This window comes from Giraffa tippelskirchi, chromosome 9 (genome assembly GCF_054371585.1).
Source record: "Giraffa tippelskirchi isolate mGirTip1 chromosome 9, T2T-mGirTip1v1.2.pri, whole genome shotgun sequence".
Lineage (NCBI taxonomy): Eukaryota > Metazoa > Chordata > Mammalia > Artiodactyla > Giraffidae > Giraffa > Giraffa tippelskirchi.
In genome coordinates, this window is record NC_137283.1 from 37,254,410 (window position 1) to 37,269,844 (window position 15,435).

Sequence of the window (15,435 nt, forward strand, 5' to 3'; positions counted from 1 at the left end):
GGAGGGTGGGTCTGTACCCGGGTCTCCACGGAGGAGCCAAGCTCTCTTTGCAGATCCATTTCCTGAACTGGCAGCCAAGCAAAATAGTTCATCACCAAGTTTTCTAGAGGCTCAACAGATAAAGAAGAAGAGACTTGAAACACAGGCTATATTTTTAACAGCCGTGAAAGGGAGTCCTCTTCTCTCTAGCTGAGTGACCATTTGGGTCATCATAATTGAAGAGCAGTAAAATGGCAGAGCCAAGCTGGTAAGGTGATCGACCTGACCAGTTAGTCAGCCTCCAGCCTCCTCTGGGAAGTCTGAGAGCAGGAAACTGGTGCTGGCCAAAACTTGCCTCATCTATCTGCTAGAAATTGGGAGGCACAGTGTGACTGAGGCTTTTTGTGTGGATGAAACAGGACAAGCAGTGGGTGTGTACCCCACTGTTAGTTTCCCCAGGGACTGACACGATGGGGCTAAAAGAAGAGATTTGTCCTAGGTGATGGAGCCGTACCACCTGGGTTACAGGAGTGTCATCTTGCAGGAAGATACCTAAAAGTTGGAGCAGGTTCAAAACACTTGCCTTGGGCCACGGGAAACTCACACACACACACACACCCCCACCCCCCCCCACCAGAAACAGCTAGCTTTTTCCCCAGAACCAACTTCCTGGCCACCTCTCTTTCTAGCCATCCTGAATCGAAAGAGAAATACAGCTTGGAGACCACATTACCAGACAAAAGAATGCTCAAAGGTTAAGCACCAAACCTCCAAATTGAAAGCACTTTCCTTAAGACAAATCTCAGGCAACTGACCCAGCAAAGAGGCAGATTCTCTAATAAAATTCCTGCCCCTGTGATAGCCCTTCCAAAATCTTGTGTTTTATCCTCCGAAAGGAGCAAATTGGCTATTAAAACACACATTCTTCGACTTGCCTTCTGAAAACTGTTGCTTTCGTGTGTCTTGGGCATAAACAACACATCCTGTTCAAACACTGACCACTTGCTGCTTCTCTGAAAGATGACTGAAGATTTAAAAACCTAATAGGAAGAAGGCATACATCCGACATACCATGCATTTAGGTTAGAATGATACACAAAATTAATAATGAAGAAAAATCATTATCTTAATATCACACTGTAAATATAACCCCCATTTTCAGTCAGCCCCCAAGCAGGAGAGAAAAAAAAAAGCTGCCTGGGATGAAGGCCACATTTGAAAATATTATTCAAACACCCTCTCAAGTCAGAAATCCATTCTCTGCATGTCCTGACAGCATCGCTGGTCCCTGGCAGGTGCCTGTATTCGAGTAGAATGTTGCACGCAAGGAGATGAATACACTCTTGCTTGATTTAAGATTCTTTTTCCTTGCAGCATTTCAGGAGAGTGAGTAAATATGAGATGGAGTGAGCTGATTCTTTTAATGTCTAGGACCTTCATTCCCTCCTCTTCCGAGATTTGCTTGGTCTCACTTGAGTTGAATCCTCTGAGTTATTTTGCCGATTGAATATAGACTATTTTAGTTACACATATTGAGATTAATTAGTTAGCCCTTAGGAGGTTTTGCCTACATCCTTCACCCTGTAAGGAAAAGTGTGAATACATTGAGACTATTAATTCACAATAAATGGCAGATCATAGCCCTTGCTGAGTAAATTTGTTTGTCTTTCATAAGCTTTGCTAACTGAGTGAGCATACTATCTCAGGCAGTGTCCTTTGCTATCACTAACTAAATTCCCAGTGAACTTATTCTCCAGGTTTCAGTGGAAATCTTTTGTTATTATTTTGTTTTAATTTTGGAGGATGGGGACCCAAACCTTTTGTGCAACCAAATTGGCCACGGGGATTTGAAAGGGGAGGATACTAATATTGTCACTTTGCTGAGAATCAGCATAACTCTTTTTTTCCAGATGATCCCAGTAATTGTAGAGAAATTGCTCTAGACATAACCACTGGAATGGCAGAATCTATTAAAAATCGAAAAGCTAAATAGGCTTTTATAAGCAAAGATCCGATCTGCTTTCAGTGTTTGGTGAAACACAGGCGAAGTTATGGTCGTGTGCTTAGTTTTTCAAGAACAACATAAATGCACTAGAGTTGAGATCATTTGATAAACATGTTGATGCCAATATATTTTTGCCGAAATGCAATAAACTCACCAGTAAGTGATGCAAGTTGACAATGGGAGGTAAAAAGAGTATCTTGGGGATGTTGGTGGGTGGCGACAGGAAAACAGCTAGCATTCGTAATGCTTAGTGAATTCCTGTGTATTTGAAATGTCAAAGAAAATGTGATGTTTCTCTAAATTGTGTCTCTCTCTACATGTATAAATGAACAGACGCAGATAGAGCTCAAAAACATGGCATGGATGAATTTATCTCTTCCAACCCCTGTAACTTTGACCACGCTTCCCTCTTTGAGATGGTGCAACGCCTAACTTTGGATCACAGACTTAATGATTCCTATTCTTGCCTGGCAAGTATATTCTTTGGTCTACAGCAATTTAAACGCAATAACATTTTGAAAGATAAAATATTTCTCTACCTTTGTGTCAGAAGCTCTTCTCTCCATTACAGAGCCTCTTTAACAATTATAAATGTGTTCTTGATTTCCTGGATTGAGATAGTTTTCCTTACCAAAGAAAGAAGACAGAGCGGGAGGAAGTTATCAGTAGAGACAGATCCAATTCCCCAGCCTCCCTATCTGAGCTTCCCCCTTTTCAGCTGCTACATGAGAAATATTCTCAAGAGGATAATCGAGTTTGGCACCTACTTGTAGAGAACTTGTAAAAATTGCCTTGGTTTCTTAGTCTTCAAGATACCCCTCCCACCTCACCCCAGATAATAAGACCCTGTGCTCCTGTCTCGGAAATGAATGGGTCCTTTTTGTTTGTATTTTTAAAGATTAAAATGATTTGTCAATAAAGTTCACTTCCCCTTTCATGAGCTAAATGGGTTTGGGTTTGTTTGTTTGGGTGGCTTTTTTCCCTACATAGTATTCAGAGCATTTTTTTTTACCCTTTGAGGGAATTTTTTTATGGTGCTTAAGACGTTTAGAAGTCCAACTCTCCCGCAAGAGCATGGTATTTCTTAAAATCCTGTTTTAAGCCTAGATTTAAATCATTTAAATGCAAAGGACTGCTATTATGTCTTTATTGGATTTCTGAAGATACATTTTGGGCTTTATACTATGCAGTTTAAAAGAGACTCAATTTATTTTCTTCTGCAAACCAGAAACAGTTATTGCTTAAAGGTAGACTATTGATCCCACTTTATAGATGGGAAAGGTGAGGAGAAAGGAAACAGTGGCTTTACACAGAGGAAAAGCCTCATCTCTGACTCCACATACTAAGATGAATATATCTGTATATTGTTAATATTAATTAACTCAGGTTAACATTTTATTGATATCAACATAAATATAATGAAAATCTGGGTTTTTTTCTTTAAATGAGATGGCTTTCTCCTAAATCTTTTCCAATTTTTCTTTTAAATTTCTTTTTTGTTCTATGTCCAAAGCCAAAATATAAAAATGACAGATAAAATAGTCTAGAAAACAGAAGCAGGATCATGTGGAATAATTTATTAATGTTTGTCTCATAAAAGATTCATTGATTATCTCAGGTTTAGAATCACATTATCAGAAGTCTGAACTTTGCCAAACTGAAAAGGAATACATCATTTTGACTTAAAAAAAAAAAAAAGGCTTACCTTGCATTGCAAGGCAGTTTTTCTCAAATGTGTTTTCTGTGATTATGTAATTATTCACGTAATTATAAATTGTGTTCATGAAACTTGTAAGAATTTGCCTCTGAACTTAAATCGTTTCCTTTTATATATAATTCCTAGTCTTTTGAGGAATGTTTTTGAGACGTATTATTTTCAAGACTTTTTTCAAATCGTACTTTCTTGAAACAGTTTTCTTTTTCACTAAGAAATTCATCACTGAGAAGTGAATGCCCTCTAAAAAATTAAACCAGAAATGAAATTTTGAAGCTTGCTCTCTGCTGGTCATATTCAGGCCTAAAAACCCCAAATTAATTGTGAATAGCGTAAAATAGTTTCTTTCCCCATTTGTATACCTATATGTATTAATTGTCATCCCCCAATTTCAGAAAATAGGAGCCATTAAGAGGACCTCATCTCCTGCCTCCATACATTCCATTTTCTCATTATTACAGTCTTTTTTTCCAGTCAGTTTTGGAGACCGACCAGCAGGGATACATAAATTTTTCTGTGTCTTCGACTGAGCTCCTAATTGATATTTCTTCAACTCTTTTCAAAGCAGCTATTTTGGCATCTACAAAAGACTTGGTGTCATCTGAGTCGTAGAAAATATATTTTAATCTTTCACAGCAGTGTTGTTTCTAAGATTTAGCATTTGGGGTAGCAGATGGAGTGGCAAAGAAGTTGCCTATAGGGGCAGCCCACTGCCTCGACTACTCTCCCGCCCTCTGCAGTAACTTATCATTTGAAATAGGAAAGATGCCGTCTTTCGTCGGATGCATTGCTGAGCTGCATGTTGTCAATCGAAGATTCCCCGGATACCTAGCCCGAGATCCGAGTGTTGCGGGGGCCTCCCTTGCTGCACTTCTGTGGCCTCTACCTGCCACCCAGTCACTTTCTCCTTTTGCCTTTTCTCTCCCAGGATGGAGAGGGATATTCAAAAGATGACTCAGAGAAGACCCTCAAAGTAAAATTAAGTTTATATTTAAGATCATCCTAAATTCCCAGCTTACAGATTACCACCTCAATTTTTATTTCTGGCTTCAGAAAGGTACTCAGACTGAAAGAAGTGATTTCATTACAGGCTTGTCGCAAGAGTAACTTTGAGTGGCAAGTCACTGGGCCTTACTGAGCAGTTTTTTTCTTAAGTGCTTGGTGGAGGCAGCAGTTTCTATACCATGGCACCTCCTAATGTGCTCTGCATCAGAGATTTCAGCCCAATTCTTTTTTAGAGCAGAGTTTTGCGTGGTCCTGCAGCACGCAAATACATAATAAGAAAACAAATAACTGCCAGGGAGAATATAAAACACTCAGCCTAGGCACAGGAAGCTCCTCTCAGTTTAGTTGAATCCTATATGATTCACAACTTGAGAACTTAAAGTCACGTTGTTCTTTTTGGAAAGTTCTGTTATTATCTTCATTTTAAAATCTAAAAAAAAAAAAAAAATTTCTTCCAAAGTGAAAGGATTTATGAAGTCCTGGAATGAATGTAGACCAATCCTAGTATTTGTTAATGCTGTAGAGTATTAAAAATACAGAAGATGTGGAGGAAGACAGAGCTGGGTTTGAGTCCTGACTGTTTTGTATTATTTGTGAGCTCTTATTTTCATTTCCTCATCTGTGAAATAAAGATAAACCTGCCCTGGCTACTTCTCAAGGGCGCCATGGGCTCAACTAAAAGCTCTTGTCAAGGGTAAAGCAATTTAACGCATTAATGTTATTATTTTCTCTTATCAGTAACCAAGACTTTGCCCTAGCCCACTCCAGTGCGCGTAGGGTTTATGGTTCAGTGTTAAAGCAGTGGGTGAGACTCTTGTTTCTGGAATCTTGCCCTCTGCTAATCCATACCATAACTTACTAGCTGTGGGACACTAGGGAAATTCCATGTACTCCCTGAGCTCAGATTTCCCATCCATCCAAAAGGGAAAGCAGCACCTCCCTCATAGAGCTCTGGTGAGGACTAAACCAGCTAGCACACATGGTGTGTGACAGAGTGACTGGTGCTTAATAAGCAATCAGGAAGTGTTGGCTCCAGCTATTTTTAACCCCCTTCTCCAGTCACCCCTGACTGTAGAGCTCTCTCCCAAATAAACCAAACCTATATTTGAAAGAAGGTCTCTCCTTTATTCTCCCATCAGGGCTGGTTCAGTCCTGGCCAGGTGTTCGTACTAGACGAGTACTGCGCCCGGAACGGAGTCCGAGGGTGTCACCGACATCTGTGCTACCTCAGAGACTTGCTTGAACGGGCAGAAAACGGCGCCATGATCGACCCCACCCTCCTTCACTATAGCTTCGCCTTTTGCGCATCCCACGTCCATGGGAACAGGTAGGCACGTGTCCAGGGGTATTCCTTTTAAAAAGATATTTGAGGTGCTGGTGGTGGTTTGCAGGTGTTTCTGCTCTTAGGGTCATCTCTAAGTCTACCCATTCCTATTCGCTCAGTAGTACAGACATGTGAGCACACACACACACACCAGCCACACAAACACAAAGAACATATACACAGGTCTGAATTTCTTCTCCTTTTATGAGTCTCAACAAAAATGCCAAACAGGACTTCTAGAGTGGTCTCTGAAGTTAGAACAATCTAGACTCAGATAATGGCTGCTCCATTTGCTAGCATGACCCTGGGTAGTAATTAAACACTCTCTACCACTGTCTTCTCATCTGTAAAACAGGGAAGATAGAATCTTCATGGGATTGTTGAGAGAATGTAAGTGGATTTTAAAGGGTTCAGCACAATGCCTGGAACATGGCAAGGGCTAAATAAATATTTGTCTTTGTTGTTATCATTTATTTCATAAAAAATGGCTACTTACTGAAGGTCAGGAACTCTGGTACACCTTCAGCATACATGATGAGCAAAAACTAGACATCAAGCAAAGGCAGAGTTACAGAGAAATTGATTCTTTGAGAAACAGGGATGAAATCCCATGGTAGCATTTAATGAGGGACCATGATTCAGATGTGGTGGCAGGATGCTGGGAGAGTCTCCCTGAGGAAGTCATGCTTGGGCCAAGTACTGAAGTAGGAGTTGAGTGGTTCTGGGCGAAAGGAGGAGCATGTACAAATGCTCGGCAGAGGAAATTCAAGGGCTGAAGCAAGCAAGGTGATGCTGGGAGACGTAGATAATCATGACACTTTGAGTTTAACCAGAGAGCTGGGAGGAACTTCAGAGATCATGGTGTAGGCAGCCCCTTTGGTGTATAGGTTTTACAGACAAGACCAGAACATCAGTTCTCCTAACTTCATACTAAGTACTTTCTTTCTTTAGACGTTGCTCAGCTCCTGGAGGAAAATATCCGTGTTCTGAATAATGCAAAAAGCAGCAGATAACTTAAGAATGGTACCATTTGGCTCTGAAGACCTGGAATAAATTTCTGCACTGCCACAGCCAGTTTACTATCCCAGTGTGTGTAGCCTCACGTTACTATAAAGACAAGCCTCCATTACCCCACTGACCCCTACCAATAGTCAGGGAAGGCATACCCAGTGAAAACTAGGTGGCTTCAGAAACCCAGCCTGCAGTGAAAAACTTGCTGCTCTGGGGAAATTCTTACATGGGAGAATCTAGAATTGACAACTTTTTCTTTTAAATCAGAACCGTGTCAGTCATCTTTGCAAGCTATGCAACTCTGGAATATCTGTGGGGTTGGTTCTGTGTTTTTCCTCTCTCTAGTGCTGGTAGATTTTATGAGATGCAACTTCAACATTTAGAGCTGGGTAACAATAGCACTGTAGGTTTGAATATTTAACAGGCAACAAGATTTTCATCACCTCCCATTGTTACCAGGTTTGCTAGCCCAGCACATGACCTTTCATTTGCATAAAAGATATTCATGAAAACTCTGATACCTGGGGAGTATCTCTGCATAATTCTGCTTTTTATAAATATGTACACTTTGATGACTATCTGTTACAGCCTCTTGGATTGAATTCTTTAAAGAGAGAGAGAGAAGTTGCATTATATTCTCTGGGTTGTCACACTGTATTCTACATATGTTACTGAATAAGGAAGTGTTATAAAATAATGAAGTGTTTTTGTAAACTCCCTGGTAAACATCATCATGAATTATGATACACATTGTCTGGATTTCATATTGTAAGACTGCCACTTGATTCACAGTTAGGTTTATACATCTTGTCATGGAAACAGTTTTGGATTTCTTATTTTCTTTTCAGTTCTGATTTTCCTTATGCAAGTTTGCATCTTTTTTTTTTTGCTTATTATTTTAGTTTGAATGCATTTGCTCTTGCTGTTTGATGCATCCTTCTTTTTCTTTCTTTTGTTTGTGCATGTATGTGTGCTCTTGATTCTCCCGTGGCTGGCCACACTCTGTGCATGCTCCATGCGACCACCCCCTCTCCAAAGTCAACAAATGCATGCGTACCTTGGTGGTCTGCCACCAAACACAGACCCTGAAGGGAGCAAAACTCCCTCCCCATCTGAACCAGAGGCTAAAAAAGATACCAAAAAGGAATCCAAAAAAAGAAAAAATCCCAAAACCCAGGCAAATCCAGAGCCTAAAAGGTAAGATGTTTTGTGTGTATTGGCTTGTGTTTTGGGATGTCTGTGACCTTTCCCTCTCCCCATCTATGCTGAATTTCAACCTTAGCAAACAGCAAGCTTTGTGTATTCCTGAAGTCTCTGTTTGAAGGTGCACTTTAAAAAAAAAAACCCTAGCAATGGGCAAAAATATCATGTATTAAGACTAAATTTGAATTGGGTATTTAGTGACTCTTACAGCATGTTCATATTGCAAAAAACTAATCGAGCAATATGTAAACAGAAGCATGAGTCAGATTGCTTTTTTTAGTGGCATCTAGTTAGGGGCCTGGTACCTTAACAAGTCACTCATAATAAGCAACCCATGACTTATAATTTTGAAATTATGGTTAAGGAGCAAATAAAACTGGTTGACATAAAATGGATTTATACCTTTATAGTAGGTCCATCATTTTCAGCAGACCCTCTCAGTTCTCATTTATTGCATGAAAGTAATCCATGTTCAAATAATTGTTTATAATAAAGGCACAAAGAAATGTCTGTCACCAAATTAATGACTCCTCATAGAATCATTTATATGATGAAGTCACCTTGAAAATACTTTTAAGTTCTAAAATTATGTTTATCCTCTCTTGTTTCCTGTGTCTTTTAGATGTTCTCTTTGTGAATTGGTAAAATGGCGAATCGGTGGCTTTTATTCCCTTTTAAAATAAATAAAGTAGGTGTACAGTTATATCCAGCATTATCCCTATGTCCTTCTTCACCTTCCCTATCTTGCCCCAAATTAACACTGACATTTTAAAGTTTCATGTTGAGGTTTTGAAATGGATGTTCTGACCCTGACATTGCCAAAGGACACAAAGTTCGCAGGAGCTATGCTCTATGTTTCACTATGAATTTGCTCAGTTGAAAATTTCTAAGTCCTAAAATTCATAGAGTTCACTGTAGACAGACCAAATGAAAAGGCCAGTTTCACTTCCTAGAAAATGAAGCAGGCAGTAGATCATTGTATGCCAGGCTAATAGTGAAGGTAAAAGAAAGCCCCGATTTCATGGGAACACCCATCTTCTGAACTTGCAGTATACACAGAGAGAAGTGGAGTGGAGTTTTTGTGTTTCCCTATGTGGGTCAGAGTGCAGGGCAGAAGTAGCTTGCAGTCGGTAAGAAAATGCAGAGTATTGTAGGTGCCTGAAAAGGAGGCTTCTCTGGCTGCTGTCCAGGGTGCTGGGTTTGGCATGATCAGCACTGAAGCGGGGCAGAGAGCAAATGGTTGCACTTCCTGGAGCCTGACCTGTTTCCTGTGCCATGAAAAACTACCAGAAAAGATTGTGAGTGGTACTTTGAGGCTTATACACGTAAGGGTCTATATTTGCTATTTTTTTAAGGAAGAAAAAATCATAATCTTAAATATCTGTACTTAAGTGTGGTATTCTGCAGTCTACAAAATGCTTTTAATATATTCCTGTCTCCATACATGTCACTTGCTATAACGTTTTCAGGTCAGGTGCTTTTATACCCATTTTGAAGATGATGAAACTGAATGTCTGAAAATTGAGGTGGCAAACTCAGATATTCTGAGTCTAAAGTTCTTCTTTGTACCACATCAGCACTGTATGTAGATTCTAAAGATCTGAGTATTAGAGCCTATTCTGCATAAATCTAAGATGATCATATCTCATTTTGGTGCCTCAGTTTTCTCATCTGCAAAATGAGCACATAGAATCATAGCATCTGTTATACTCCATCAACCTCTAAGATTATCTTCCATGGGCTATAATAACAAGTTAAATAGACCATTGTTAGATTTCATAAATAAAGTGTAATTAAAATAAGGATACTTGTCACCATTTAATGTGTTTACTTATATGCAATGTACTGTGTGAAGTGCTATTTACATATATTATTTCACTTTATCCTTATTGCATCACTGTGAGATCTGTATTATTATTACTGTCACCATGGTCGTTCTATCTTTGGAGCTTGGATTCGTAACTTCTCTGCCTTATTACCTGCCCAGCATTAGCACTCTATATGGTATGAGATGCAAATTCAGCCCATTGGATATGAGTTTCAACACTTCCAGGTGACTTACTGTAGCAGCCATCTGAATTAATTAAAGACTTTTCCATTTTTGTCCTGAAGATGTCTACAGTCAGTCTGGCCCACCTGGTGATTTTGACCTTGTAGAAAAAGAGTGTATCTGGAGCTTAGGGCCACCTAGAGGAGAGGTTCCTTTGAGCACCAATTAACACTGGAAAATATTTTCCTACCTCTCTCACCAGGGTGAACACTGTTTGCATGTGTACAGGTTATGTCGTCTTTGACTTACAGTAAGAAGGAATTCATGACCCATAGAAACAAATTGCCCTTTAACTGAATTTAACTCAACAATAGATCCCATTCCTATTGTCATCTCACAACCAACTTTAGATTAGGTAAAAAGTAGTTTTTGTCCAGTTATTAATTTTTTCACCAATTAATAACTCAGCAGCCCCAAACATGGAGGCAGAGCCCAGCCCTGCTGCAGCTAGACATCATTAGTTATCACTCAGGTGCTGGTGACTGAGTTTATCCCATCTTCTCTGAAAGCCTGTGCTACATCTTTGTGAGACACTAGGCCTGTAATTGTTGTTAGTCCCTAAGTTATGTCTCTCACTTTTGCAACCCCATGGACTGAAACCCGCAAGACTCCTCTGTCTGTGGGATTTCCTAGGCAAGACTACTGGACTGGCTTGCCATTTCCTTCTCCAGGGAATCTTCTCGACCCAGGGATCAAACCCACATCTCCTGCATTGGCAGGCAGATTCTTTACCACTGTGCCACCTGGGACGCCTAACACTATGCCTGCTTGAATCCAGAACATCTAACCAGAGTAGACATACCTGGTCAATTTCACTGTTCATGATTCCAAGCAGTGGAAGATAATGGAACCATCAACATGTCTGGAATCTTTTAGATTCTTGACTTGGGGTGATCTCTTCCCCAAGGGACATTTGGCGATGTCTGGAGACATTTGGATTGTCACTTTGTGGTGCTGTTGTCATCTAGTGGGTAGAGGCCTGGAATGTTTCTAAAGATCCTACAGTGCACAGGGCAGCCCCCTGCAAACAAAACCCAGAACATCAAACTTCCAGGTGTTGGGATGAAATTTCTCCTTTTTATTTGGATTTTGGTTTCTTTTATACAGACATATTCTGTGTCTAAAGGCATGACACTGATGTTCAGCTTGTGCAGGGGTTGTCACAGAAATCACATGGGGAACTTGTAAAAATGGAGAGAATGAGGTCCCATCTTCAAATAATTTGGTTCAGCAAGTCTTCGATGGTGCCAGGCATCTACCCTTTTTAATCATTTCCTCCCCAGGTATTTCTAAGGCATTTGGTCTTCAGATCCTACTTATTCAAGACCTTGGTGGTCAAACTTAGCTGCACATTGGAATCACTTTAAGAGCCTAAAAAAATGATGCCTCAGCCCCACCAGCAGAGATTCGATTTAGTCTAGGATATGACGTAAGCATCTTGATTTTAAACCCTTATATGTAGCTGCATTTAAGAACCATTGATTGAGGGAACATTAGTTTGAACTGGCTCTTTAAAACTGAACCCATTTTTGCAAAGAGAGAAGGGAAAGAAAAGGAAAATGTGAGTATGTTCAGCTGGTTGCTCTTGGCGATCATCAAATCCACAGATGTAAATCGCTATATCTTCTAATTTTTAAATCAGCTCCTATGGTTGCAGTACTTAATTTTCACCATAATATTTTTAGTCTTCTTTCTAGATGACATTTAGATTAACATCACTTTGGTCACTGTCCCACAGTGACAAGGCAATCAAACAGCTCTGATGATTGCAAGTTGCGTCAATGTTCCTTGGATCCCTTTATTATTGGGATCGGAAATTTTCTCATTTACATTATTATTTAACATTTCTTGAATGCCAGTGCTGCTCTTCACATATGGCCTGCAGAGAAAGTACATTGTATCAGCAATTAACAAATCCATAATGCCAACCGCCCCAATCCAAAGTAAGCTGCATAGATTAATGCGTCTGTAAGCAGATGTAAGAGGGCATGAGTCCTAAAAATCTCTGAAAATGTGTCCAAGGATTCTTTTGGGAGATGCATTTGAAGCCAAGGTGCTGCTTGTGTGCAGAAACCATGTGATCCCTGTGGCTAAGTAACTGAGCACTCAGATGGAACTCACTTTTCTCCTGTTACTCCTATTTCTAAGTCAGTGAGTGGTTCCACCCACCCGTTTGCCCAAGACAAAATCTTGGGAGCAGTCCTTGATGTCTCTTTCCTCAGCACATGACAGGGATTTAGTTACTGTGCCCTGCCAATGCTTTTACATCTCTCTCAAATCTGCGTATTTCTCCTTATCTTCAGTACCACTGCCAGGGTTCAGGTCTCTATCTTCTCTCCCCTGGACCACAGCACTTGCTTTATTGTCCATATCCTTGCCTCCAGTGTGGGTCCCTTACTTCCAGTCCATGTCATATCATGGTTGCCTTTATTTATTGTGAGGGGAATGCCTACCTAGAAGTAAATGAGTCATTTTGCATATGTATTTATTTTTTCCTTTTTTCTCCAGTATATCCTTCCCTCCTTTCCTTCCTCCCTTTCTCTCTGTGTTACACGCACATACAGCCATCAGGACATTATGTCTGGTGCTTTCTAACTCTCCCTCCCCAAAAGAGAGAGAAAAGATGATAGCAGGGTAGTTCTGTTTTTATCAGCCTGTGAATGCAGCAGTTTGGTAGCAGGCAGGCGTGGGTGGGGGGTGACAGTGACATTCACACTCCTGGTCCCACGTTACATGCTGACACAGGCCTTATCTCACTTGTGGACAGGAGCACCTGGCTGGTTGGCCTCTCAGCTCCTGGTGGGTGGTATTGGCCTCATACGCGGCTGTGTCATACTCTCTAAATCCTAATGAACCAGCCTCACCTAATCGGATGAAGGAGAGGAGGGCAAAAGTCCAAAGATATTTCATGTAAAAGTCTGCATCCCAAGAAGAAATTCTCTCTAGAGCTTCTATGCTGTCTTTTAACCCATGTGACTCTCTTCCTGAAGGAAATTTGCCCCATGAGAATAGCAGATTTTCCAATTCAAACATAAAATCTTATATAAAATGTGCTGGATATCTATCCCATTGGTGCTTAACAAAAAATCCAAACAATGTGCTGCTGCTGCTGCTAAGTCGCTTCAGTCGTGTCCGACTCTGTGCGACCCCATAGACGGCAGCCCACCAGACTCCGCTGTCCCTGGGATTCTCCAGGCAAGAATACTGGAGTGGGTTGCCATTTCCTTCTCCAGTGCATGAAAGGGAAAAGTGAAAGTGAAGCCGCTCAGTCGTGTCCGACTTTTAGCGACCCTATGGACTGCAGCCTACCAGGCTCCTCCGTCCATGGGATTTTCCAAGCAAGAGTACTGGAGTGGGGTGCCATTGCCTTAAATTCCACTAGTGTGTCCTCATGCTGTGCTCATTGGTACAAAATATATTTTCAGATATCATACCCTTTTTAGGGTAGATGTGATATCTAAAACCTCTGACCACTGATGTTACTGCTCTGAACCACTCAGAAATCTCTACGTAAGGTCATAGGGTATTCAAGGTAGAATTTAAAACCTAGATGTATCTTTGCTTGTCTATAAATAAAGAAACTCATCTCTTCGCTTAGTCCTCAAAAAGAAAAATCTATGTAGTAAAAGTTTTAGAAATCGGTCCTTCTCTAGAGAAAGAAATATGCACTCTCCCACAATGCATACATTTTATATCATTTTTCTAATCATCTCTGGGGCTCTTGCTTCACTCAGCACCTGGGCAGAGCCTAAGCCACTTTGATTAATGTCCTTGTGCCAATAACTTACACATTTTGAGACTGTTCAGTAGGGAGAGACTCCTATCACCCCCATCCTTATAAGAGAGTAAAGATACCTTCTGATATTGTTGGGTTTTAGCTCCATATTTAGAAAAGCAGTAAACAAGTCACAAAAAACCTGACTTGTGTATTTTTGCCCTGGTCTAACCTCTTTCTCAAATTGACTAAAACCAGTCTCAAGAATCTTCACTATGCATTTGTAATGTTGTAGAAACTGGTTGCTGTTGCTTCCTAGCTTACTCTTTGTGATACAAACACTTTGATATATTTGTTTTAGCAGCGTGTCTGAGCCCCAGGGCATCAGGGCATAATTAGAAAAGGGCATGGGCTGGAGGGAGAGGAGAAGGAAAGGGTAAGGCTGGGCTTTCATAATGAAGCAGTGACTACAGGATGTGAGAGTCCCGATTACAATTTATAATTAACCTAGAGATTATACAAACATCCAGATGAGCAAGTGGGGATGCCTCCTTCTGAGATGTGCTGCGTTGGTGTTCTTAAATGCGGAGTTATTAACCACTTGAAAGAGACAAAGGAAAATATTCCACAATAGGATTAAATTCAAAAGTGTCATTTTGAAAGTTGTAAGGATTAAGAATTGCTAGAAGTCAATTTTTAAAGAGAGAGAGAGGTTAAGAGTGTGTGTTTAGTCTGAATGTTCTATTTAAGGACCATTGCAAGGAACAGCTACTAAAATATTCTGTTCCACTCTGACCCTTTCAGCTTTCATGTTTCTGGGCTGGAACAATTTTGTAGCAAGCAGGATTCGGTTATCTTGCTTGTTTAAGGACATTTTCATGGATCCATACTGCGGTCTGCAGGCATGCATCCATTTGGAGAGAGAGAATATATCATGTTTACGGTGCCTGCACCGGCATATGTGGACATTTGCATTTGGAGAGAAAGTATATTCCCACTTCAGCTGGAGTTTTACCCCTTGTTGATAGTGATTGGAGCTTAAAGCTGGCTGAATGCAGAGAGGTGGACCAGACACGCTTTCCCCTTTTGTTGAATTCACACATTTCATTTCACACTGGATTCTGCACTTGATTACCAGATAGATGCAGTATCAGAACACATCCATCAATTAATCCAATATGTTTCAAATTAATTTAGTAACCTGACCTTCTTGAAGAGATATCTTACCTTCCAAATGGAGGTTTTGTGGCCCAGCTTTCAATATAGAGAACCCTGTTGGCAGAATAATTAAATGCTAGGACTCCATGTGCCCACCTGGGTGTCTAATGACAATTTAACAATCCCAAAGAGGTCAGTTCACTTTCACAAAACGCAAGGTAGTTTGAATTCTTTGCCTCAGTTGTTCACACTTAATTTCAAATAGCAAGAT

General features: G+C 40.4%; 1 protein-coding gene across 26 annotated transcripts in view; it reads left to right on the forward strand.

Annotated features, from left to right (window-relative positions):
• The window catches only part of CADPS (calcium dependent secretion activator), an 807,294-nt gene that overhangs the window by 661,154 nt on the left and 130,705 nt on the right, over positions 1 to 15,435 (forward strand). For 22 of the 26 annotated variants that reach the window (XM_081524495.1, XM_081524498.1, XM_081524494.1 and 19 more), the window contains 2 exons: positions 2,318 to 2,454; positions 5,843 to 6,030. In XM_081524495.1, coding sequence (XP_081380621.1) covers positions 2,318 to 2,454; positions 5,843 to 6,030 — 325 coding nt within the window. Of the gene's footprint in view, positions 1 to 2,317; positions 2,455 to 5,842; positions 6,031 to 8,076; positions 8,236 to 15,435 lie in introns of all 26 variants that reach the window. The other 4 variants (XM_081524519.1, XM_081524520.1, XM_081524496.1 and 1 more) reach the window with 2 other exon arrangements.